The sequence below is a fragment of the Bombus fervidus genome, chromosome 4 (assembly GCF_041682495.2).
Source record: "Bombus fervidus isolate BK054 chromosome 4, iyBomFerv1, whole genome shotgun sequence".
Taxonomy (NCBI): Eukaryota; Metazoa; Arthropoda; class Insecta; order Hymenoptera; family Apidae; genus Bombus; species Bombus fervidus.
The window spans coordinates 15,488,570-15,513,489 of record NC_091520.1 but is presented as its reverse complement, the minus strand read 5'-3'; the positions used below and the strand labels follow the sequence as shown (position 1 = coordinate 15,513,489).

Here is a 24,920-nt window from a genome sequence, read left to right as displayed (position 1 = left end):
CCATATAGATACATTTCAGTACAATTTTAATTACGTTATAATACATGAAAACTTATTAAGAATTACAAAGATAAATTTAAAATTATTTCTACAATGTGGCAAATATATTGATTTATTGTATAAAGAAATTATTATTGTCTTATCTTGCTAATATAACAGTTACAATTCTAAAGCAATAATATAGAATTCGGGTAAATTTCTTTTAGAGATAATATTTAAATATGGACGCATGCGCGATCAACAATTTTAAGCTCGCGCAATAGTAAGAGTAGTACTTCCGGTATCCGGCAAACGCCCCAGTGTATGTAGTTAGTTATGTTGTCAGATTGAATTCTTGCCACTTGTGTATCGTGTTTGTTGTGTTGTTATTAAGTCGATTGTCATAAAGTGACAGTGTACATATCGCTGACTTTCACCGAGGCATCATACTGGTAAGCGAATTGTCATTAATTTATCAATACTTATTAATGCATCTCACTGCCGCTAGACTCATATTAACTTTGCTGAAAACATTTTACTATTTACGAGTTCCGCAGTTTACATTATCTGTACTTTAATGTAATTTATATATAAATATATACATATATGTGTACTCGAAAAGTGCAATATACCGTACGTGTAAGGTGAACAACTATAATTGTTTTTTCGATAAAAGATACGAAATTGTATTTGGTTTTGGTTATGAACATGGTTATACTTGTATGTATCTCCTGCTGTGTTTCGACTGTGAGTCATACTACGCTGCACCTGACACTTGACACCTGGTAACGTATTTTAATCCTGTACAATGTTGAAGAGGTATCTAAATCTCATTAAATAACATATTTTAATTACTATGTTCCATATTTGCCGTAAAAATTGAGATTTGTAATTTAAAAAATACAAATAACATTTTTAACGAAGGTATTTAAAATTTGATGTCTATATAAGGATATATTTATTTAACGTACGGAGTTATTCAATTTAATGCTAGATAGAAGTATTTAAATTTATATAAAGATATGTTTTTGATTACTTCTATTTAAAGGTACTGCTTTGAGATATAATAATCTTATTAAATCTTGATAATGATTAACAAAATATTCATTACCAAGATTTTGTATTATTAGGTTGGTTACATGATACGGTCCTGTGATTCTGACGCGAGATTAAAATTCCATCGTGAAAGCTGACGAAGTGAGTCCGTTATCATTATTCATCATCTACACGTCGAACGCATTAGTTTTTGTATTCTATTTGTCATTATTTTGCTTATCATTATATTTTTTAACAGTCATTTGCGTGATTAGTGAAAAACGTTATTTCGAAATGTCAGAACTTAGTAAAACGATAGAAGATAATTCCCGAATGGTACCAGGTGCTTATAAAAAGGTTTTAAATATGTGGAAAAATCGTGAGTATAAATTAAAATTCTTTTATTCTCTGATGCAATATGAAAAATGATATGTACTCTATTACTGTTTATAATACTCAATGTTTGATTCATGAAAGTTTAACAAATTATCAAAAAATTAATATATTATATTAACTAATTATAATTTTGTTGTTTTTTAATGAATAAACCATATGTTAATGCAAAAGATGGTTATGAAGCTATTATTACAATTATAACAAATATTATATTGCGGAAATTTTATGCTGAGTATGTATTCAATTCTTATAAAATAATGATCAACATTTTATTATTTATTTTTATGTTGATCATTATGTAACATTACATAAATACATGGTAATTTTTTGCTATAATTCATAATAATGGAATTTATATTAAGCATTGATCGTACAGGATATAATTTAAAACATTGTAATATTTCAGTTTTAGATAAAATTTATCATTATCAGTGTAAGCTATTTGTAATAAAGCGAAGTTTGATAAAGAATAAAATACGTTCATAGGTATACCGAAAATGTGAGTCATTATGAATTATTTGATCTTCGTTCCGACCTGTCTGTGAGAAACGTTCTACGAGTAAAATTTTTTTCTGCATAAGGCACCTGTGCTTTAATATATTCTTATATCAGTAGTAATTTTATACTAAACCAGATCTTATAATTTTATTTATTGACTAACATCCTGTTAATAGTTACATTCATGTATCCAACTGAATTAGTAATCCGTTGGACTTTTAGTTGCTGCGAAGAACAGTTACGGGTTAAAGTTTGACGGTTCTGTTAGAAACGAAGTTAGATTTCGAAAGTCCTGCGCTGCACGTGGCTCTTTACCTAAGGAACCTGCAACAATTTCGGGTCTTGACCACCCTGCGGCAGCACCGCAGAGTACCGGTCGAAACCTAAAGCAGTAGAGCATTGCGCCGGCTGCTTCTAAAGTAGACTGTTTTAGAGGGTAGACACTCCACCCTTACGAATCTCGTGAATTCATTCAACATTTTCATTCGCAATGTGTAATCTAACTCGAGTTCAGCTTTTTATCAAGTGTCAATAACACTGAAATATCTGGAAGTGATTTGATATCAATTGTTATTTTTTAAATATTTGGGTGGTGTTCCAAGAGTTAAACAAATTTTTTGCCAAACTATATATTATGGTATTAAGTCGACTGGTTAAAAAGGATATACAATTAAAATGAGCGTTGCAAACATTTCTTAGTGAGGATGGTACATTAATCTCGTCTCGTGCACAATATTAATTTACATTCTTAATTACATTCTGTACGGTTGAGTTTATAAACGTGATTCATTACAGATAAACGTATGTAAATTTTCTCCGACGACCGAACGTCTGTCCATCCGCGATTCTATTCGTTATATTATTCACATGTATTGAAATTGAAAAGCATGCGCTTGTGATGATATCCTGTATACGTGTACGTTTATCCTTTGACTGCTACTTATCGGATTAGCTTCTGCTTCATTTTCTTTCATAAGATTATGAAAAAAACGAATACGGGTCACGTTTGGAAGGATGTACGGTTACTGCCAAATAGAATGTCTATTCTTTCTCTAACGCGAAATTTATTTTCTTCGTACATCTTGTAATCCGAAACCATTCTAAAATAGAATTTAGCGTTTCGAAATATCCAAAAATTTGATGATCGTCTTTTTACTTATTTGCATTAGATGGGCATACAACGTCCATTTCTATATCTGTTACACTGATCTCGAAAACGTAAACTTGGGCGTTGTTGGAATCGATCATCGCGCCATCAAGGGAAATTCGCGGGGAAAATACACGCCTATACATACGCCGTACAATTCCTCGAAAGTGTCGTAATTTTGTTGCAAATGTTCTCATAGGTATTTATTAGGAAGACGTTACGTATGTGTTCCTAGAAACTGTTGCTTGTAAATGATAAAGTGAAGATTTTTGAGTCGTTGAAACAATAAATATAAGCTTGATAAAACTTACATAAATATTTTATCTTTGTTAATATTGACAATAAATGATAGATATAGCTCTTCCGATGTACGTTGATCGTTAATCAGACTGTTTATTAGTAGCTTCTGTAAAGAAAGGAAGTAAATTGGTGTTAATTACTAATCTTATTGTTTCGTTAAAGCGCGTATTTGATTGTTAGTTTATGATATCAATGGATACATACCGTAAATACATAAACCGGCTGTGAACAAATGTAATTTATACCGGCTGTACATCAAACAATTTATAGTTGGTGATTCCCGTGGGAAATCCGGTTGAAACGAAATATTCGGTTGCTTGGTTGAAAAGGGCCAACAGATCTAAAATATTCAAGTACCAGTTTCAACCATATACGGCTGTGAGGGGTCAGCGTTGAACTTGAGCCTAAATATTAAAGTATTCTTCTATCCGCCGTTATTATCTTCCATACTATTCCGAGTCAATAATCGTTATATATTAAGAACCGTTTACCCTATTTTCTACTTACCATTGTTACATATATTTTAATCTATATAAAAGGAAAAAAACAAAATTACACGAAATTCCGAATTAGCAGTCAATATTTTACATTGTTACGAAGTTGTCCGTGCTTGTATATAATATATATTCTCTCTCTCTCTCTCTCTCTCTCTCTCTCTCTCTCTCTCTCTCTCTCTCTCGTTGATACGTATGAAATGTATCGATCAATTTTATCGGGTCTTTCGAATCAATTGATTCGAACGGATCAAACAGTATCGTTGTAAAACGATCCTAGTTGATAAGAACCGCGTGATATAACACATACCGGCCTATCGGTTTGAAAGCATCGAAAGTTCGGTTGAAAGCCGGCGAAAGGCGTTTATTGCTGATACAACGGAAATCCATAATCGATATTGACGATGTTTAAATGCTGTGTGTGCAACAAAAGCTCAAAGAAGGAGAGGCCGAACGGCGAGGTGACGAAGTCGACGCCAAAGAAAAATCAGAAAGCGGTCGACTCGCAATTAGTTGGCATTGATTCATCGAAGCTCGAGGAAAACGGGCCGACCGGTAGACAAGAGAAGTTGAACGGCGACGTGCAGAGATTTGAGAAAGTTTCTCCGTCTATGGAGAAAAACAGCACGGAAATGGTCGACGACCTGACCGTTAAGAGTCCGTTGCCTACCGGAAAGCGCGACGAGGTCAACGATAATTCTCTCTTGCGAACCGAAACAGTAGTAAAATCGGACAATAGCAAGAAAGATGACAATGAGAACGATACCAGAAATGAGGGTGATCGAACGAAATTAGAGAAGGAAGATGGCGAGGTAAACGGAAGTAAGGATGCTAATGGAAACGGAAAGGCGGAGAAAAATGATAATGTAAGCGGATACGTGGATGAGGGAGGAGCGATGGAAGCAATACTGAATTCTGGGGTTTCTGATACCCTTAAGACCAATCTTTGCGACTCTTTCGCGTATATCGAGAGAACGATCGATAATGGGCCAGAGGAGGAAGGCGATGATTCCGTTTTCGAAGATTGCCCGAACGATACCAACGCGAATAAAAAGACGCCGCCAGGTACATATATCCTATCGCGCAGTTTTTCCTTGGTAAAGAAAATAGATAATTTTAAATTCGTTTAAAGATGAAAGATTCGCGCAGGACGTTAAATTATACTTTCCGATGAATAGAACGCGTTATATCTCTAAAAAGTGACAGAAAATATGAAAATGCGATAGTAATTGAACTGGTTTACGCGTTAAATTTCAATTTCACTTTTTTGACATACCGATTCACTCTCGAAATTACACATATTTTAATATATACATTCATAACGTATATATACATAATTACGTTTGTTGCCCACTAGAATGCATAATTCCGTGACCTGCGAACGAATTTTTCATTTTAAAGCAAAGCTAAAAATGGAAATTTCCTACCGTCATTTATAAATATGCAATTTGCTCATTTCACGACTCGTTCTCCTGTTGATTTTTCAACATTTCCTTACACGTGATTTACAATATTAATAGCAGCATCAAATATGTTAAAAATTCATTACAAGCAATTACATGCTAAATTAGGAATTTCATTATCGTGTTGGAATGTAGGATTTCAAATGCGTTAAATTATTTTGAATTATAAATGAGGAAATTGCATACAACGAACAATGGCTATACGAAAGTGTATTTCAACGCTTGTCGTAGAAAAGTTGTATGTCCATATCATATGTATTATACAAGATATTTTGAAATTACATTAGCATATCAGACAAATTTTAAACCAATTCGAAAATGTATATACAAGTATAATGCAAACATGCACTTATTGTTAGTAAAAAATTAATATGCCGGAACTTTTTTCTGGAATATTTTTATAACATCGCTATTAGCTAGTTTTCGAAATAAAATTCGATTCCAAAGATTACTGGGCCTGTTAGTGTATATGTATATTTTGAAAAAATTGCATCTTTCGGATCATCCTTTTATATAGAAGACTGATAGGCATATTTCAGTTAAACGTTAATGCACGAGTCAACGTTGATGATAACTAAATAACGTGACTTACTAATGTATAGTAAGTAATTGATTGTTCAACTATTTTATTGATCGTTATGAACTGTATATAGTTTGCAATAAATATCTTGCAACTTTTACTAAATTGAATTTTGCCATTACGACCATGATCATTACAGAGCTAACGAAATTTCAATATGTTTTGTATAAGGCACATAATACATTCATAAAAATTTTCTAAAAGCGTTCAACTGCATTTCGTGAGTCACTGCAGATACGTAGATAAAGATATCTATATTGGGGTGTACGATGCGCAGTTTCGTCAATTCCTCGGTGGCTTTCGGAGGAGGAAGACGGCGAGCACGACTCAGAAGAGTGCAGCGGAATGCAGGAACCACCGGCGACGCCGGTTGCTCGCGACGAACTAGCTTTAAGACGTCACAGATTCTTCTCCGATTTGTTACACGTTACGCAAAATGCGACGGAGCACAGAGTGAGGTTTGACCCTCTAGGACCGATGGTGCACGCCGGTTAGGGTCCACCCTAAATCCATTTCTTACTTTATATGATTCTTAGATCTTCTGTTCGAGTTATTTACTTGCTTATTATTTATTTATTATTATTATTATTTATATGAGAATATCGAATACAATCAAACCGATCTATTCTAATTTTCTAATTATGCTTCAGAATGAGTGGAAAATATCTTGCAAGATGAGTGCGGTATGATCGTGATTTGGAGACAGATGAGTGATCTTAAGGATTTTTGTAAATCAAGTCCATTCTATGGCACCTTGGAGGGCTGGAATTATTATAAATATTAATATTATTATTTCTTTGCAAAATTGTTTGAGATTATATTTAGGAAAATATTTCATGTGAATAGAGATATTAGTTGAAAAATGTATGCAGTTACAAACACTAAGAATTTTATGATTGCATCATGATTATTAATATTATTATTTCTTTGCAAAATTGTTTGAGATTATATTTAGGAAAATATTTCATGTGAATAGAGATATTAGTTGAAAAATGTATGCAGTTACAAACACTAAGAATTTTATGATTGCATCATGATTATTTAATGCGGTTGACTAAACTTATTTATATCAAGATTACAATACATGTTCCGAAAATTTAAGATAGATTTTTCTGAACAATTGATTTTAGATGAAATATCGGATAAATGTCGTGTGATGTTTCCATCAAAACTTGAATATTATATCTAATTTATCAATATTTCACACTGTGTATAAGAGAATGTTATATATGGTAACTATTTCTCAGGAAAATCATTTGTTTTCAAGTTGTGACAAAGAGTTTTATAACTTTACTCTGTTCCACATATTGTTACCGTCCAGTGTAGTGTTTCGTTATTATTCAGTCTATTTTTATATTTTGATCTACTTATCTTTCAACTTTTTGGTGTGTTATTTCACGCTACTATCGTTTTCATTACAAAATGAGAAGAATATTTAAAATAATTAGAAATAACTGTCATTAAAAATACACACCAGTGATTTCTTGTTTTTTCTTAGTCATGAAAAATATATTTTCTTTTAATTACAAATATAAAACATCAATGAACAATATACATCTATTTTTTAATTTTATGTATATAAATAAGTTATAAATTAGAAAGTATTTTGTACTTGAGTGTTTACATGAATCGTATACAGATATGCGGAGAAATTTTAATTATTAAATTCTTATTAATGCGTGAGATTCCATACAGAATGGTATCTACCCACGCGTGTTTCAATTTCCGCAGATTTTCTAAGAATAGGCCGCGGCACACACCCGCGTCGAATATCATTAGAGCCGTAGTTTAGTTCTTCAAGCGTTTCTGAAAAGGCTGCAGGATCTCGTCCGTGAAATCTTTTGTCCGTACAGGAATAATCTTTAATCAGGGGAAAGAATAATTAAGCCAGGTGTGTCTTTGTAATTTAGAGTGGCATAAGTCACAGAAACACCGGTAACGAATTCATTCATTTCTTTATTATTTCATATTTAATTATAAATTTAAAAATTGTGTAATTTAAAGCAAGTTATTCTTTGACCTTAATTTTCTTGTAGTTCATGAATTTTTATAGTAATCGAAATGATGTACACTTATTTTAAAATTTACAATGTGATTATCGTGTCTCGTTTAATGTAATTAAACAAATAATTTATTACTTACAACTTTCATTCACAGTAATTATCAGGTACAATTTTATAGTTATCGTGAATTTGTTTTATGTTAACATTTTCAAGTACACATAAATTTATTTATAATATTACATGTCGCTTGCAACATAATGATCTAGTGGCTGTAGATGTTAATGTAACTATTTATACGTTCATTCTATATTTAATTTAGTCGCTCTTAATGCGAACTTTCGGGAATATATTTCTTTCAATCACCGAAGATTTTCTGTTAATCGGTATTAATAATTTATTAGTTGTGAATCACCAAATTTTGTTTCATTGCCATTTCATTTTCAAATATTGGGTTTATAAAAGTATAATTATAGTATAGAATATTTTATTATTACATTCTATGGATATTTAAATTTAATTTTGTTTATTTTTCGTGTGTATTTATAGTTACTTTATATAGAAAAAAAAAAAAAACAAAAATGTGATATAGAAATGATATAATAATAATAATAGAAATAATATTGAATAGATAAGAAAATAATTTTTTTATTAACAATATTGGAGTATATTTTCATTTTATATACTTATAAATGTATTGTAATTAAAGGTTGTGAAGCTAGCGATAAGGAGGAACATCTAGAAGAGTTGGTAAATAGATTAGAAAACGTTACAAAAAGATTGGAAAACGTAAGAGTCCAATCCATAACTGAAACACAAGATTCTGCTGTTCAAACAAATACACCATCACCAAAGAGGTCTCAAGCAGTAAAAAATAGTGACTCAGTGCTGTCTGCCTCATCTCCTCATTCAGTAGAGAAAAAAGCAGAAGACAAATTTACCAGCATGTCAGTCGCAGGATATAAACAGTTTTTAGACGGTCCTGTGAAAGAATATTTACAATTGAGTGAAAAAATTGGGGGTGATGTAGCTACTCACAGCAAGCTTGTAGAAAAGGCATTCAAGTAAGTACTTTACTATCAATCTCTGTATTTTAAATTCTTGATATGTTTATGTAAGTTATTAAGTATTGTAAATTTATTTTCATAGCATTCAGTTCGAATTTATTCAAACTGCAGCAAGTCGTCCAGCTCCAACAAACCAATCAGAGCAAATTTCTCTTCTTGCACCCACATCTGCACAGATTCAGCAGATTCAAGAGTTTCGCGAGAAAAATAGAGGATCTCAGTTTTTCAATCATCTATCAGCAATTAGTGAAAGTATTCCAGCTTTGGGATGGGTTGCAGTATCTCCTACTCCAGCACCTTATATAAAAGAAATGAATGATGCTGGACAATTTTATACAAATCGTGTATTAAAAGAATGGAAAGAGAAGTAAGTTTTTATTATAGACTACTATTTCTTATAATAATAAGTATGATATCTTCTTATTGTCTTTTTCATATGTATGACAATTTGTTTTCTGGAAATTAATTACTGATGCAGAATTCATTTAGTTTTTTATATCTACAGAAATAAAGTACATGCTGAATGGTGCAAGGCTTGGGTACAGACACTAAGTGTTCTACAAGAATATGTGCGTCAGCACTACACAACAGGACTTGTATGGGCAAAAACTGGCTCTGCACCAACAGGCATCCCACCGCCACCACCACCGTGTATGCCTCCTATGGGAGACGTAACACCGGCAGATATTATCGATGACAGAAGTGCTCTTTTCGCCGAAATTAATCAAGGAGAAGCTATTACAAAGAGTAAGTGTAACTTTTTAAATTACTAAACACGGAATTTATTAAATAATGAAATTTTTAAAATGAATCGGTATTTTACAGACTTAAAGAAAGTCACGTCAGACATGCAAACACATAAAAATCCTTCATTGAGAACCGGACCAGCACCATTTAAAGCACCAGTTGTTGATAATGCTATATCTACAAAAACAGTGCCGCCTGCAAATGCACCAATCGATAAACCCCCTGTATTTACTAGAGATGGAAAGAAGTGGCTTGTGGTAAGTAATATCATTTTGTTGCTTCATTCTATTAGTTTATTCTGTATTGACGAAATTTCATTTTTGTTATAGGAATATCATAAAGGCAATAAAGATCTGCTTATTGACAACGTGGAGATGAACAACGTAATCTATATGTTCCGATGTCATGATAGTACTTTAGTTGTCAAAGGCAAAGTTAACTCCATCGTTATGGATTCATGCCGTAAATCATCCGTTGTTTTCGACTCTGTTGTGTCGAGCATCGAATTCGTCAATTGTCAGAGTGTACAAATGCAGGTATGTTATTTATTCCCATTATCTATAAAAGATGCAACAACATATAATGCTTTCTAACATCATGTGAAAAATATATTTATTTCCAAATGAGTACATATATATACAACATAATTATACGATGTTCATGTTCTGTATTAAAAGTGTATATTACAAAAATATAATAGACATTATCAATGATGAATTTTATAAATATAGATAAATAATATTATTTATGATCTAATTTTACTTATATTTTTTAATGTTTCGATGTAAGCTTCTTACAAATGTTTTGTAATTCTTCTAGATGCATAAAATTCGATTCCTGGTGAAGAATTTCTAATAGAGCTATATATTCCTCGTTGCTCAACTCTTTAGGTGTTCCGCATATTTGAAATTTGTTTAACGCTTTTTTTGACGTTTTTGAAATATTCTCCAAATCCGATATAGATGTACTTGTATCGATAACAGACGGTTTAGCAGTTACATCGACTTCTTTTTGCTCGACAGACAAGAAACATAAATTTTTAAATTTAGAATTTAATAAAACGTTCGACACCGAGTCCTTTTGTGTTTTTGGTACTGATAAATTAGTTGACGTAGTTTGGTCCAGCTCATTACCATTTACGACAGTAGAAACAACAGTAACGATTTTATGTATCCTATCCTTCTCATTTTCTGTGGAAATCCCTCGAAGCTCATCGTGCATTTTATTGGCTTGATTTTCTTCCATCTTTTGTACACTTACTTCTCTATTTTTAATATATTCCAAAAACTTATTTGGATCCACTATTTTTGTCGAAGCGTAGTCATATTTTGTGAATATGTTAACATATATTACCATTTGTTCTTGTGCAATAATATCATTGCCGGCATTTTCATTTATATTTTGTGCAATCTGTGATGCTTTTATTAAATCTTGCTTATGATTATCAGCATCATTGACCTTTCCTACGCAAGAGTTTACCTCTTCTATACGCGAATCTGTATTTCTTGATTTACCTTCCACTTGAACTTCATCTATTTCATTTTGGTCCTTATTATTCGGACTATCCCTCCAGAACATAGTCATTGTCAGTGGTCCTCTCACCGGACTCTTAGGTCGCGATTCATTTTCAGTCTTTCGAGCTGCTTCCAATCGACTTTTTAAAATCGGTATGCAAGATTTTGAAGACGTTCTCGGCGTCGGTGACAAAGATTTTAAAGGACCTTTTGATTTTAATTTAGTTTCCAACGATTGAGTGTAATTTATAAAATTTGTATTGCTTGGGTATTCATGTGACCGTGGTGTTATTTCTTTCGGTGATTCGTTCGTTCGAAAACTTACTTGCGATCGGGATCGTTTTCTATCTAATTTAACACTATCTCCTGTGTTACATCTAGGTTCTGCAGATAAATCGCTTAATTTTGGATATGTTGTGTCTGTACTATCTTCTGCTTTGATTTGAACAGTGTTCAACAAATCGGATTTTAAACCTTTTATGTTTCGTGAAGCTATTGATCTTTTCAGTTTCTCGGATTTTGAAGTATAGTTTTCGTGGCTCCACGATTTCATTGTCGCGTTCGTTCTTTTCGTTGTATTATCTTTTTTCGTCTCTCTTGGAGAAACTTGTCGTGGAGATAAATTTGACGAAATAATATTTTGTTCTAGATGTAATGTTTTCATATCATTCGCTGGCAAATTGGGTAGTGTTTCGTCAATCGAAACATTTTCTGCCAAATTGGATAGTGTTTCGTCAATCGGAACATTTTCTGTAAATAATAACTTATAATTATCAACAGCATATGCCACTGGAGATCTATTGCTCCGAATTTCTTTTTCTTCTTTTAAAGCCTTTGCTTCTTTAATTATATCAATATTCTCTGTACAAGGTTTAGAAGATAACGAATTGTTCTTATTAGATATTTTATTTTGGAATTTTGATAAATTTTGTTTCATATCGAATTCATCATTTGAAAGTTTGACAAAAGATTTGTCAGTGGCCGTGGTATTCATTTTTTTAGTGTCAGTTGCAATACCTTTTAAATTTTCATGCTTACTGTGTAATGTATTTTCCTTGTTATTTTGCGTATACAGATTAGAGTGTAAATAGCCTTTAAGGTTTTTTGAATGTGTATTATTTAATTTCGTAGTAGAACTCGAGGCTTCATCCGTAAAATACATACTGCTGTGTGGAGAAATAAGATTGGAGTAAGATTTTAAAAAATCCGTCTCCTTTATTAGTTCTTTTTTATTCAGATTTGTAAATAGATTTTGCGTAACAGAATTCTTTTCATTTTGAAAGTGATCGTTGTAATTAGTTTCTGTTTTATTATAGTTATTTATGTTTGTAGTATCATATTTCTGAAGAGTAATTGTGTTTGTTGAACAGGTTTTTACATCTTTTCCATTGATAGTATCATCACTGAAATTATTATTGACGTTCAACCAATCTAATTCTAACTTTTCTTTGTCTAATGACTTGTTAATCAGTACTGTTACAGATGGTGGTTCCGGAATGTTAGAATCATTGGACTGATTTATGCTGGATGTTAATGAATCCAGTATTAAATTTGTTCCACACGAAGTTTCTTTACTCTCACTGGGTGATAATTCATATATTGGATCTTCGTTTTCAACTATACCGTGCATTTCTAATGTTTTATTTATGTTTCTGTGGAGCAACGTTTGTTCGATTAACGAACACGCACCAGGATTTCTTTTTAAAGTTAAATTCGAATTGCATGATAAAATTTCTTGATCTTCGTATTTTTCATTATCCAATGTACTCAGTTTCAAGTTCGATATATCAGTTCCTGTGTCTTTAGTAATTCTAACATTGGTACATTGTTTCAGAGATTCAGAGTTCAGAAAATTGGAAGTTATCTCATTGTTGGAATTTTCAACTTTCTCCGTTGAAGGAGTTTCGTCTAAGTTTTGCGAAAACAATTCTACGCTATTCGTGTCCCGATTTATAAACTCATTTACATTATTCAGGCGCGTGAAATGCTCTTTGAAATTCTCTTTATCACGATCATAGTCGTAACAAGTCCTTTCTTCGTTCGTATTCGCTTCCGTTGTATTTAAACAACTTACAAATTTTATAAGCTTTTCATCAGACTCGTTCAATATGTCGTTTAAATGTCTTATCCTTAAATTACTTGGAACTATCTCGTTTCCTTGAAAGTGGTTATGCTTTGGTAAAGATAGCTTATTTTTAATCTCATTTCCTTCCTGAATTATGTTACTAAAACTAAAATATTCAGAGGGTGAACTAAGGTTTTGTTTCGAGTCCAAATATTTTTTACACGTTTCCAAGTCTTTAATTTCATTTCGTTGATTAAGGTCTTGTTTCAAATTGAAAAACATATAAGTTTTACTGTTTTTCTCGGTGGAACTGCTAACAGATTGTTCTTCCGATATGATATCCAAGAACTTCGATTGTAGATTATTGTTAACGTAAGAATACCTACCGTAATCTGATACAGATTCGTTACTTATCCCATCCTTCTTTTCGTCTATGTAGCATATCTTTTCCAGTTCGACACGCGTTAATAATGCTCTTTTGAATCGAAGGGCTTCTTGAAGTAATAACGCTGTCGGCTTGTCATCTAATTCACTATCCTTTGACACTTCTGTATGGCTCGAAGCTGGTGATATTATCGCATCCTCATCAGTTTCCATTGCAACTGGATATTGTTCAGAGCCACCGAATGGCTTCGCTTGATTGCTCTTCGCGTATACATCGTCTGGTATTGGTATGAAATTTTCTGATATTACTGTTTTCTTCTTAACTTTCTTTTCTTCAGAGGAATCCGACGAAATGGTATAATATATTCTTTCAGGTATTCTTTCATATTTTACGCTAGAAGAATATACAGTCTGATTATTTGGGATTATCTGTAATTCGTGGTCATTCGTAGAAGATATTTTTGCCTCGTCTTTCCTTCTAACCAGACAATAAGGATCATTTATGTTATTTACATGATACGCGTTGAACATATTTGAATAATTTCGAATAGACGCTACTGAACTTCTAGTTGTTTCATCGCTTTCGTATTGTTCAGAGCTGTTGGAAGTTGTCCGTTGGATTTCCTTACTGTTATTCCTGATATTTCTATTGGCCTTTATTTCGATATTCTCGGTGTTCTTGAAGTTGTCCGTGTCTGTCGTAACTGAGACAAGCGTACTCACGATGTTTTTGCAAACGCTGTTCATTTTATTGTTATTGTCTCGTTGTTTCTCCGAGGCTTTCATCTCAATATTTTGCAACTCGTACATACGCAGAACATTATGCAAGCTCTCTAATTTCTTTTTCACTTGGTACAGGGCTTCTTGAGACGTTTTCAGCTTTTTCCTCGGTTCACACGAAACTAACATCTTCGAGGTCAGTTGCTGGGGAAACACATCAGCGCAAAACGATATGTTCATTTTTGGGGGCAATAAACGTTTGTCAATCAGTTGTAGAACTGGATAAATCGCATTCGATAGTTCCAAACGCTGCTCGTTACTTTGCTGCTTTTTATCAATTTTTTCAAGCTTCTTCTCTTCTTTCTCTTCCTCTTTTCCGTATTCATTTCTATTATTCTTTTCAAGTTTTTCACTCACATTAATCGCATCTCTCCCTCCAACACTTCTTCGTTGCTGTAATACGATCAAACACGATCATTGTCGATCTCGGACAACTTTGTCTCCAGATATAATAACTTGTTCATGTTTACCTGTGTATCTGACCAAAAATTTTTTATCGAGGATTCATTGCTGATCTCAGACGAGCTACAGGCTAATCCAAGATTTTTATTGCTGTCGTGTAATTCTTTCAAATACTTTTTGCAATCGTCTATAGTTTTCGTGAATTTCCTACACGCCGGGCTCATTTTGGTAGTTTCAGCGTTCTTCGAGCTTCTCCTCAATTTTTTCCCACATTTAGCGTACCTCTTCTTCGGGAACAACGGAACCGATATCGCGTTCCGATGATGCACTTGGAAATTTTCGTTTCTCAATGTCTCACGATGCTTTCCATCGATCGCATTTTTGAACATAGAATTTAGCCTGAAAATAGAATTTATTAAGTTGTCATTCGATTCGATCGACAACATATTTGCAACAATTACTCCGAACGCGTAGCCGTACTTTACGGATATATCGCTGCTACTTTTCGACGATTTGCTGCTGTACTCGACTGGCAAGTTTTCTTTCCGCAGATGAGGGTACATCCTCTTTTTCTTTGCATCGAACAATTCGGTCAGACGATGTTCCGAAGGGTAATACTTTGAACACGAAAAGTACGATTCGTTGCGTCTAGGGCTAAAAAAAAAGAAAAAAAAAAAAAGATAGACCAAGATAACCATTATTTCTTTTATCTTCTCTTTCTCTCTCTTTTTTAAACATTTTTTTAGCACCTTAACAATACATGTTTTATCCAATTATTACGATCATTCGGATTGGACAGAGTTAGTCTAAGGTTTCTTAGATTCTTCTTAAAGTTCGATTTCTGAACCTGATGGGGTAAAGGCCAAGTACCATACTGGAGTTTATACGTTAGTATATTGACTTTCAGTTCAAGGTCCTCCACTTTGTATCCAACTTTATTAAGCACATCTTTATCAATGGACGCATCGTTACCACGTTTTCCTTTGATAAATATTATACGTAGTAATACCACGCACATAGATATTACGGCCAGTACCTTTGAATATTATTAATGCCATTAATAGAATATCTTTATTCGATAAATAATATCTTTTTCATTTATCTTTTTCTATCCTTTTTTTTCTTTTTTTTTTTTTTGAACATAGCGTTCAGATATAAAAAGTCTTATCAGTTTCAAGAACTTACCTGATCGCTATGTTCATGTATTCATAGACCTTTAATTCGATATTCATTGCACAAGTCAAAAATAATAATTCTCTGTACCCGCCAGACTATGCTTTCGTTCCTCAAGCAGTCGAGAACGTCGGTTACGATCTCGTTCCACACGTAATTTGCGATTGCTTTTGGACATTCCTTCCAGTCAACTTCGCAGATCATTCGCACAGGTTCGAGATTTCCGCCTGCGTACAGCGATCAAGCGTTTAACAACGATTTGCATTTCCAAGTTTTATTAACGAATTTTATTCGTGCAACACGGACAGCAAAGTTTTGTTAATGAAACAGCTTCGTTCAATTCGAATATTATATGTTAATTGGAATGAAGGAGGAGAAAGAAAATACAAAGACTGAAATCTTACCGAATTGCCAATGCATTTTGATAACGGGAGTAAGTTTGCGTTAAGCGTGGGGTGAAAATTCAACTATAGGCTCTAAAAATTTCATCAAATTCCATCTACGATTATTTCTGCCTACACTACGTGAAATGTGGAAAATCGAAAGAAACTGCGATCGGCAGTTATTGCCTCTCGACGTGTATAATATCGATAGTGTACTCATATAAAGTGTGTACATAATTATAGATCACAAGATAATTAGGCAAGATCGCAAGACCTTATAATATTCTAATCGAAGATCACAAGAGAGAAAAACCTGACAATTATATATTTGTTATTTTCTGATTTTATTATTTGTTATTGTCGCTTTAAACCGATTAAAAAGTATTATCTTAGTATACGCAATATTTTAATATCTTCGATATTTTGATATTACATTCGATAATATATATTCTGGAAATTACGAAGAGGATGGAACAATACGCGTTCAGTTCGAGAGCCAAGTAAAGAGACAATTTTTGGTGTCGTAGAATTGATTGACGATGTACGAAATTCTTCGATGGTTCACAGACTATGGTATTCGATTAATTTCTTTTCTTCTTTGATTGCAGGTACTAGGAAAAGTTCCCACGATCTCTATTGACAAAACAGACGGTTGTCAGATGTATTTAAGCTCGGAATCATTAGACGTGGAATTTATTAGCAGCAAGTCTAGCGAGATGAACGTTATGGTACCTCGAGGAAACGGAGATTATGTAAGTTTGATGTGTACTGGTAATTTGTACACATTGAGGTTTCAGGATTTTCCAATCAAATTTTGTTAATTTATTCTACGAGTATAAATAGGAAAAAATTGTTCCCTTTGTACTTGAAACTTCTCTCATGATCTAACGAAACTGCTCATAAAACACAGCGAAAGAGTTTGACCAAAAATAGAAAACGTCTTTTAATATTTTTTTATTTTGCATTTTTACAGGCGGAATATCCCATACCGGAGCAATTCAAAACGACCATCAGTTCCAAAGGTCTCAGTACGATCGCTGTCGACTCACTGGGCTAAAGCCTCGATGATGACTCAATTATCCATAGCCTAACTAAATGTCTGTCTAAGAGTACAGTTCATTAGAGGTATCATCTTCAGAGGATTCGTCGATCTATTATTTATTGCTTCTTTAATTAATTTAAGGTTTTAGAAGAAGAGCGAAGAATTAAAGGAGAGATGCGAGTATACACTTTTCGAAAGTATAGAACTGAATTAGATAAATCGATTGAATGTTTTAAATATTCGCAGCTCTATTATATTGTTTCGAAGGTATTTGCCGCATTTCGTGAAGATCATCGACCCCATTCCGAACTAAATTGTAGAATCACGCTTAAAACGATGCTCAATCGGCCGAGCCTTATTAAATTTTATGTATAAAAACACGCGGTTATTCGACCTCCTGTGGTTCGATATTTTGTAATATAGTCTTAATTAGATCCCTAGTAATTGTGATTCGTCTATCGAGGTGATAATGGGACGAAAATGGGGTCGACATTCTTCACGAATGTGTTATTAACGCACGTTGGTGCTGATACGAGGAGACTGTAGGTTCGATTTAAGTATAAAGCTATGGACAAAAGTTTTTCTACCTTCGAATCGGACCTTTTATACATTTACACCATTTTTTATTGTGAACGAACTTTTGTCCACACCGACGGAATCGTTTCTCGGGATTTTTCAGTCGACTCGCTATGGAATTGCCACTCGACGTTTTCGGTGGGAGAAAAGCGAGCGCCGCACACGTTAAACAGTTTCCGAGGAAGCAGAAACAGAAAGCATTCACGAGTCATTAACAAAGTTACTCTGTATATTAAGCGATATCATATTATTAATGGCTTGGCGTACAGAGTATGTATTTCGTTGTACGTAGGAAATATAGCAGAGGTGGATACATCGCGCTAAAACAGGAAAAAAAGTTTATAACATAAACTCTTTGATATGATCTTGTTTTCGAGTTATATCTTGTTTTGCGTTATTACTTACTTACCGTCAGAGATTATTCCGAAGTGAACTAGTCTCATCATGGATCGTCGAACTCGTTCAAACAGATGAGACGTTGCACGGATTTGTAAGCAACTTTGGTACGGTAATGAATGTTCTAACATCGTCAATTAGCGTTTTATAAACTACAGATTTCAAATGTCTCCGTATTTAATAATCGAGCAAATTTGGGTCTGGAGAGTGAGCTGACTGAGAAATGGAGCCTGCACGAAGTGTGTGTTAGCTAAAAAATTAAAAGATTGTTGCAATACAAAACAAGCTGTAACTGGAAAACCAGCTCATATTTGTCTGAGCTTTTTTTCTTATTTTAGTGTGCTGGATTTATGCCTAGTGTATTTCCTATATAGAACGAGATAACTTGAGACTTTTGCACCATTAATACTTTACATATCGTTTCCTTATAGTACATAATGCATTAATTCAATCACGTAGAGCGTAACTGATTGGAAAGGAATTATTTCGTGCCAGTATATATTATAATACACTTTTCATTGAATTTTCAAGTTTGTGCTTTCAGTTTGCGAGTCTTCCGTGTTCATCAATGTTCATGATGTGTAAATAGAATGGGACGCTGAATTTATTTAATGAGAAACAAATCGATCGTTTATGCGCGTGCGTTTGAGAACTTTCGGACTCGAAAGGTATTTTTCGAGACGTCGTGAAATGAAAAATGATCAGGAATAACGGTTGTGCTAAAGTGTTGATGATCCAGCCGCGAAGGATAGATATTCCCCGAAACGATAAATGAATTGTAAACTCGATATTGAATTTTAAAAGCGTGCTGTTTGAACATGACGTAAATTACATTGTGATTTTTACCTCTTGGTATATTGTGCTAATCGTAGGTATAATCTAATATTAGAACTACTTAAAGGCACGATCTAGAATAATATGATCATAATAGAATAACAATGAAGCAGTTCGATCCTTTTTTTACCAGAGGAAAAGACGAAGAAAAAACTCGAAAGAGACACGACTTTTTTAATAATTTATATACCTACATATGTACGTATGTAGTGCTATGCCCGTTTGGTTTTAGAATGATGATAGTTTGACTGAGATTATTTATCATCAAGGATCGCACTGCCTGTAATGCCGTAATCTTTAACAGCCTTCGTTTTAATATCGATAGAGTATTATATCGAGGATAATTAATATTTATTTCTGAATATGATTTTCAGTGCTATTTCTAATTGTCCTAATAAAACAAATTAATATTCCATTCAAATCTTGTATTCATAATTCTTTTCGCTTTTCAAGAACTTGGAACACGATTAAAGTCTTCTAAATACAACAAGAAATTGCAGTCCCTTCTCATCGAATCAGGCTCGCATACATAAATTCTAATTTTCTAACTACAAGATGTCGTTTATACACATGCTATATCATGTTCTTGATTATTCGAATTATTACTAAATGCACAGACTATTATGTACAGATGGAAATTATTTAATTTATTAATAACTAATAAAATTTTGTTATTACAATTTGCTCGTGGCTCTCCTACTAAGAAGAAGATGAAAGACACTGAAAGTTTTGTACAGTCTTAATTCGATGATTAGGGACTTCCCATAAACGGCGTCTTTTTTTTTCTTTTCTGAAAATTCTTGTTTATTAGCATCAAAAGAATCTTTTTACATAATTAGATACGACATATATACATACACGTTACGTTAAAAATCTTCGAACTTACGAAGAGACTGAAGTAATGAGCACGACATAACGTGGCCTTGAGATTCGTTTCGTAATTTAAGCAAAAGAATCAAAATGCCAGGTTCGACTATATATCCCTATGCTAGCAAGTATTTCTGAGTCGATCACGAGTGACTCAGCAATACTATTCTTCGCGACTATCCGTGCTATTTTCGTACGAATCGAGTCGCGAACAATCTTCTAACGCATAGTCATTAGTAGATTTATTCGTATAACTCAAACGTATTAATGTTAACTATCAAACGCAAAGATAACTGTATAGAAGAGTATAAATCAGTGTTAACAGTATCGTTAATTATCATTAATAACCGGAACTCTTTACAAATATTTCACACCGATGTACGATACACTCTCTAACATTTATCTTCAACTTTTGATTTCTAGCTATGTATTGCACATCTATGTAAAATCAACGAATATTTAATATTTCACAGCAACACTTCCAACGATGGAAAATTTCACACTTTAATCGTGAGACGTTTCTTAGTACCTACGTTTCTATTAATTACCTTTATATCTATTTAAACATTCATCTTTTCCCTAACGTTTTGTCCCTTCCATTGCAACTTGTAATTGACAGATAATATTTTCACTATTTTTGTCTTTTATAAATTTATACCTTTTCAATATAATATTATGATCGTGATATCGTCATAAATACGAATTTTAATATTATATTATAAACGTAAATTTATAAATTCCACTATTAACTGATTTGTTCGTTCAATGCGCATGATTGGACAAATAAATACGAATACGATCAGTCTTCATTTCACTACAAATTAAGAGTGCAATTACGTTCGTCGCTACCGTCCGAACATTCTAAGAATCCGTTGCATATTCGAGATTTCGGTAGACATTCGCCTAGAGGACATCGATGGCCCTTACACGAAGCGATCGAGGATCGGATATCATCCCTGGAAATCGCATACTCGATCCAAGGAAGATAGTGGTGTACTTTCGTGTAGACTCCAGGTCTTCCAGGTCTCGCGCAACCATATCCATTTGAAGTGATACCTGGAAAGAAGGACCAATTAATACCTGAACAGTATGACAAGACTTGCCGATCATCCGTGATGTTCACTCGTAACTTACAATACTATTTAACGATCTTGGTAAGTCTAAGTACAGATCGATATTTAAAAATGATAAATTATGGTGTTTGATGTATTATTATCTTTTCTTCTTTTTATTAAAAATAGCTGTGTTTACCATGAAGAGTGTACTTGTTGTCTGATCCTGAGCAAACCAATGGCCCACCACTGTCTCCCAAGCAAGCGTCTCTTCCACCATCCTTCAAACCAGCGCAAAGCATTCCTGACGTTATCCTGTACAATGGAAGAAACAAAGTTTTCCTTCGACACTCCTCCGTGGAGATTACCGGAAGTTGTACTTCTTGCAGGGTATCCGCTACTCAGAGGAAACATATTTTTTAATATTTTTTGTATATCGTTATAGACCAGTGTATCTTTACGTGGCTAGCTCTTTCTTGTTTTTACGAATACCTGACAAATAATCATAACTTACGAAATATTCTTCCGATCTCGAATAACTGTCCCCATCCGGTAACGGTGCAGGTAGTGCCACTTTTTGGTTCTGACTCTGGAAGACACACTGGTCGAACGTAGTCGCTGAACGTGACTGGTTCTTCGAGCCTCAGCATCGCTATGTCGTTTATGAATCCGTTATCGATGTAATCAGGATGCAGGGATATGTGATCTAAACGTAGCACTTGCTCGTACGGACTCGGAAAGCTTCCTCTGCGAGTCGCTCCGATTCTTGCGACCCAATACTCGTCCTGAGCACTGCGACAGATATTGGAATACACCATCAGGTTATTGCATCAATTTTTGCAACTCCATAAAATGTTTGTACATTTTCCAGCGTACCGGTTAGCCTGGTCTTCGATCTAATTGGTTTTATTTGTGTTACCAGTACGCTATTACTTACTGATAGAAACAATGTGCGGCAGATAAAATCCATCTTTCGTTAATCAGAGCTCCACCACATTGATAATCGCCTTCCTTGTACAGAGCTACTTGCCATGGCCAGCTTCCAGCCGATGAGCTTCCACCTCCGACTATCCTGCAACGTCGTGAAACATTCGATCTGTTTCAATGTATACATCTTAAATAAGTAGTTCGTTTTATCGATGTATTACGTTCATATATTGTAATGTACAATTAATAGATTTGTATGCATTTACGAGAAATCTGAAACTGCGAAACTCCACGGAATGCACATAACATGCGAATTTGTAGGAATATCCGCGATCTAGTCACAGCTACGAGATTATAAAATTGTTTATTTTTGAAATGAAAATTGAAATCTGTGAACCGTAATTCTTTTAAATAGGTCTATCTTTAGAATTAATGTCTCATGAACGTATCAATGTATTTAAATTTTCATTTCGCAACTAAAACACCTTTCAAGTTACTTAGCACGAGTTGGTCTAATCTTTTACTAAACTGAACAAAAAGCTACGTTGATAATTTCAAAAATATAAAATTTCATTAGAAACGAGAGAAGTATAACAGTATAACAAATTTCTCATCGTAATGCAAAGCCGTTTAATTCTAAATAACGATATCGTTATTAATATCCGATTGTTTCCAATTATAGGTAAAGTAGATTCTAAACTACTGAAAAGCATCGTTAAAAAAAGGAAGACTACGGTCTTTTTCCGGCGGAGCTAACTTAATATTCTCACGAGTTTCGATAAAAATTTACGAGCGTATATATCACAGCAGGTATAGTTACTTATCTCGAACGACGACGATGACCATAACGATCGCGATCATACTAATTTTATGCACATCTTTTTTAATACCGTTTTACCATCGATACATCGCTATTATGGAGGCACAGAGGTCATTATCCTCGAATGCATTTGTATACAAATAGTTTTGTAAATGATCCGGTCGGCATATAATTATGAGAAACTGGTTCAGTGAGTGTACCTGGCCTGAGATGGGGCCTGAGTTCTTATTCCACATTCAAGGTTCTTGCACTTGACCCTGAGGATCTCGCCAGTCGGGCACTCGGAAGGCTTGAAAGTCAAGATCGTTTTATCCAAAGGTTTCTCGTTGTACGAGAGTGTGTAGTACGATCTCACAGACGTTGGATTTTCGTCCAACACCTTCTCCACGGTTTCGTAATCTCTGAAAGTTGTCGTATATATTGGTCACATTTGAAAAGAATCTGAAATTGCACGTACAAATTGCAAGAATCTAATGAAACATCGGCACGTTGTTTGCGACGCTAGAAGTATTTTTCCCAACAATCGAGGAATTCTTTTCGTTCGTAGAATTTCAGATCTATGTCGAATCTTTCAAATAAATTCTTGCTTTTCTACGTATCGTACGGCAAAATCTTTTAACTGTAGCAGGCGATATTTCACGCAATAAAATTATACGAAGCTCGTTACGTATGGATCGATACTTTGACCGAAAATACTTACTGATATGTAATTGCCTTGCAAACAGCTCTACCAAGATCCTCGATAGACCAAACAGTTTGTCTCTCCTGCAGAAGATTATCCATTCCAGTCAAACACAATTTCCCCCATTTTCCATTTTTCCTGATATTCAAATAACCCTTCTCGTTATAATTATTCACTTCTTTCTTCAAATTGATTATCGACGTTTTATCGTCGTTTTTCGCATTTACATGGATCGAGTTCCCACGCGTCAACATGTGTTTCACGTTCGACGATATTTCTCTTCCGGAAACGAGAGTCGTAGTAGCGTTGCTCCTTTCGCGATTCTCGAAAAATGTTCCACCTTCCTCGGTCATAGAATGGTCGTTGGCTCTTACTACTTTTTCTAATCGTATATCATCTTTGAACGCGTGCAAAGTTGTCGACTCGAAGATGGACGATTCCACCGCTTCTTGATCATACAGGGCGTCCTTGTTAGTGATGGATTCTATTTCTGAAAACTGCCCTTCGAACGATGGATGTGCATCTTTGGTTACGCTGATCTCGGAATTAATGTCCTTTCTGGCAAAGCTACTCGTTTCTTCGTAATTTAACGCTGAATCGTCTTCTATCAGCGCCGCGCACTTCTTCTCGTCCTCTCCGCCTGGACAGTCAGTGTAGCCGTTGCAAACTTTGTCTTGGTTTATGCAGGTTCGACTGTTGCCGCAGACGTATTGGCCTTCCTGGCACCAATCTATCGAATTAGAAAATTATCGATAAATCTTTACCAAGTATAGAGTCAACTAGGATTTTGTTAGCGTGAATTGTTATATTTGTAACGAGTTTATTAATTGCTGTATTTTCGAACATGTTAAACCTGCCATAGTCCTCGAATTTTTATCGCAATCTCGTCCTCGTTTTAGTAAACGAGCACGCCTCCAATGCGTTAAGAAAATATTTCACGTACAATTGAACAGTTACGTACATCGCTAACGATTTCTTTAACTTTTCCACGAATCGAGTGAGATTTTCCAACGACAGGAAAACACGATTGAAAGATCGACTGATAAATACCACAGTCCGTTTCGTCCGAATAATCCCAACAGTCCGCCACACCGTCGCAAATTTTCTCGTGTAGGAGTTGCGCCTTTAGAAAGTCGGCGCACGTGCAGTTCGCTTCGTCCTCCGAATTCGGACATTCACCTAACATATTGCACCTGCCGCTGGAAGGCAAGCATTTTCCGTCTTTGCATAGAAAACCGAGACAGTGATCTGTAAAAACGCGTTGTACAACGTTATCGAGAGACTACAAGAAATAGACTCGCATACCGTTTCATTAAG

The 24,920-nt window shown here is 34.2% G+C and overlaps 4 protein-coding genes and 1 long non-coding RNA gene across 9 annotated transcripts in view; 1 reads left to right on the top strand and 4 right to left on the bottom strand.

Annotated features, from left to right (window-relative positions):
• The first annotated feature begins 280 nt into the window (after positions 1-280).
• On the top strand, positions 281-19,676 carry Capt (adenylyl cyclase-associated protein 1). 5 transcript variants are annotated; one of them, XM_072001684.1, is made up of 9 exons: positions 1,162-1,176; positions 1,274-1,393; positions 8,602-8,956; positions 9,042-9,326; positions 9,465-9,706; positions 9,785-9,963; positions 10,036-10,242; positions 17,016-17,159; positions 17,381-19,676. In XM_072001684.1, the coding sequence occupies exons 2-9, from the start codon at positions 1,309-1,311 to the stop codon at positions 17,462-17,464; spliced, it is 1,581 nt and encodes a 526-aa protein (XP_071857785.1). In that variant the 5' UTR covers positions 1,162-1,176; positions 1,274-1,308; the 3' UTR covers positions 17,465-19,676. The 5 variants fall into 5 exon arrangements, with proteins under 5 accessions (XP_071857786.1, XP_071857785.1, XP_071857784.1 ...); XM_072001683.1 differs by lacking the exons at positions 1,162-1,176; positions 1,274-1,393 and adding exons at positions 4,037-4,914; positions 6,170-6,382; XM_072001685.1 differs by lacking the exons at positions 1,162-1,176; positions 1,274-1,393 and adding an exon at positions 281-431.
• Positions 2,026-3,988, bottom strand: LOC139986405 (uncharacterized). Its single transcript, XR_011799636.1, has 2 exons — positions 3,560-3,988; positions 2,026-3,461 (listed from the first exon to the last, which is right to left on the bottom strand). It is a non-coding gene; the product is annotated as an uncharacterized lncRNA (long non-coding RNA).
• On the bottom strand, positions 10,249-14,630 carry LOC139986391 (uncharacterized). The gene has a single exon (XM_072001681.1). It carries the CDS (start codon positions 14,627-14,629, stop codon positions 10,478-10,480), a length of 4,152 nt encoding a protein of 1,383 aa, XP_071857782.1. The 5' UTR covers position 14,630; the 3' UTR covers positions 10,249-10,477.
• Positions 14,854-16,444, bottom strand: LOC139986577 (uncharacterized). The gene is made up of 4 exons (XM_072002004.1): positions 16,429-16,444; positions 16,115-16,251; positions 15,601-15,887; positions 14,854-15,505 (listed from the first exon to the last, which is right to left on the bottom strand). Exons 1-4 carry the CDS (start codon positions 16,442-16,444, stop codon positions 14,854-14,856), a joined length of 1,092 nt encoding a protein of 363 aa, XP_071858105.1.
• Positions 19,677-20,031: 355 nt separating the features above from the next.
• The window catches only part of LOC139986390 (uncharacterized), a 33,052-nt gene continuing 28,163 nt past the window's right edge, over positions 20,032-24,920 (bottom strand). Inside the window, exons 7-13 of the mRNA XM_072001680.1 lie at positions 24,654-24,851; positions 23,622-24,333; positions 23,122-23,322; positions 22,112-22,246; positions 21,689-21,966; positions 21,374-21,571; positions 20,032-21,178 (exon numbers count right to left, since the gene is read on the bottom strand). Coding sequence (XP_071857781.1) covers positions 20,937-21,178; positions 21,374-21,571; positions 21,689-21,966; positions 22,112-22,246; positions 23,122-23,322; positions 23,622-24,333; positions 24,654-24,851 — 1,964 coding nt within the window. The 3' untranslated portion in view covers positions 20,032-20,936. The remainder of the gene's footprint in view (positions 21,179-21,373; positions 21,572-21,688; positions 21,967-22,111; positions 22,247-23,121; positions 23,323-23,621; positions 24,334-24,653; positions 24,852-24,920) is intronic.

Coding starts and splice junctions, on each gene's coding strand:
- Capt (XM_072001683.1), top strand. CDS start 4,254: ATGTTTAAATGCTGTGTGTGCAACAAAAGCTCAAAGAAGGAGAGGCCG. Junction 8,957..9,041: donor CTTGTAGAAAAGGCATTCAA/GTAAGTACTTTA, acceptor TTATTTTCATAG/CATTCAGTTCGAATTTATTC. Junction 9,327..9,464: donor TTAAAAGAATGGAAAGAGAA/GTAAGTTTTTAT, acceptor TTATATCTACAG/AAATAAAGTACATGCTGAAT.
- LOC139986391 (XM_072001681.1), bottom strand. CDS start 14,629: ATGAACATATCGTTTTGCGCTGATGTGTTTCCCCAGCAACTGACCTCG.
- LOC139986577 (XM_072002004.1), bottom strand. Junction 15,888..16,114: donor ACGAAAGCATAGTCTGGCGG/GTACAGAGAATT, acceptor TAATATTCAAAG/GTACTGGCCGTAATATCTAT. Junction 15,506..15,600: donor ATAAAACATGTATTGTTAAG/GTGCTAAAAAAA, acceptor CTTTTTTTTTAG/CCCTAGACGCAACGAATCGT.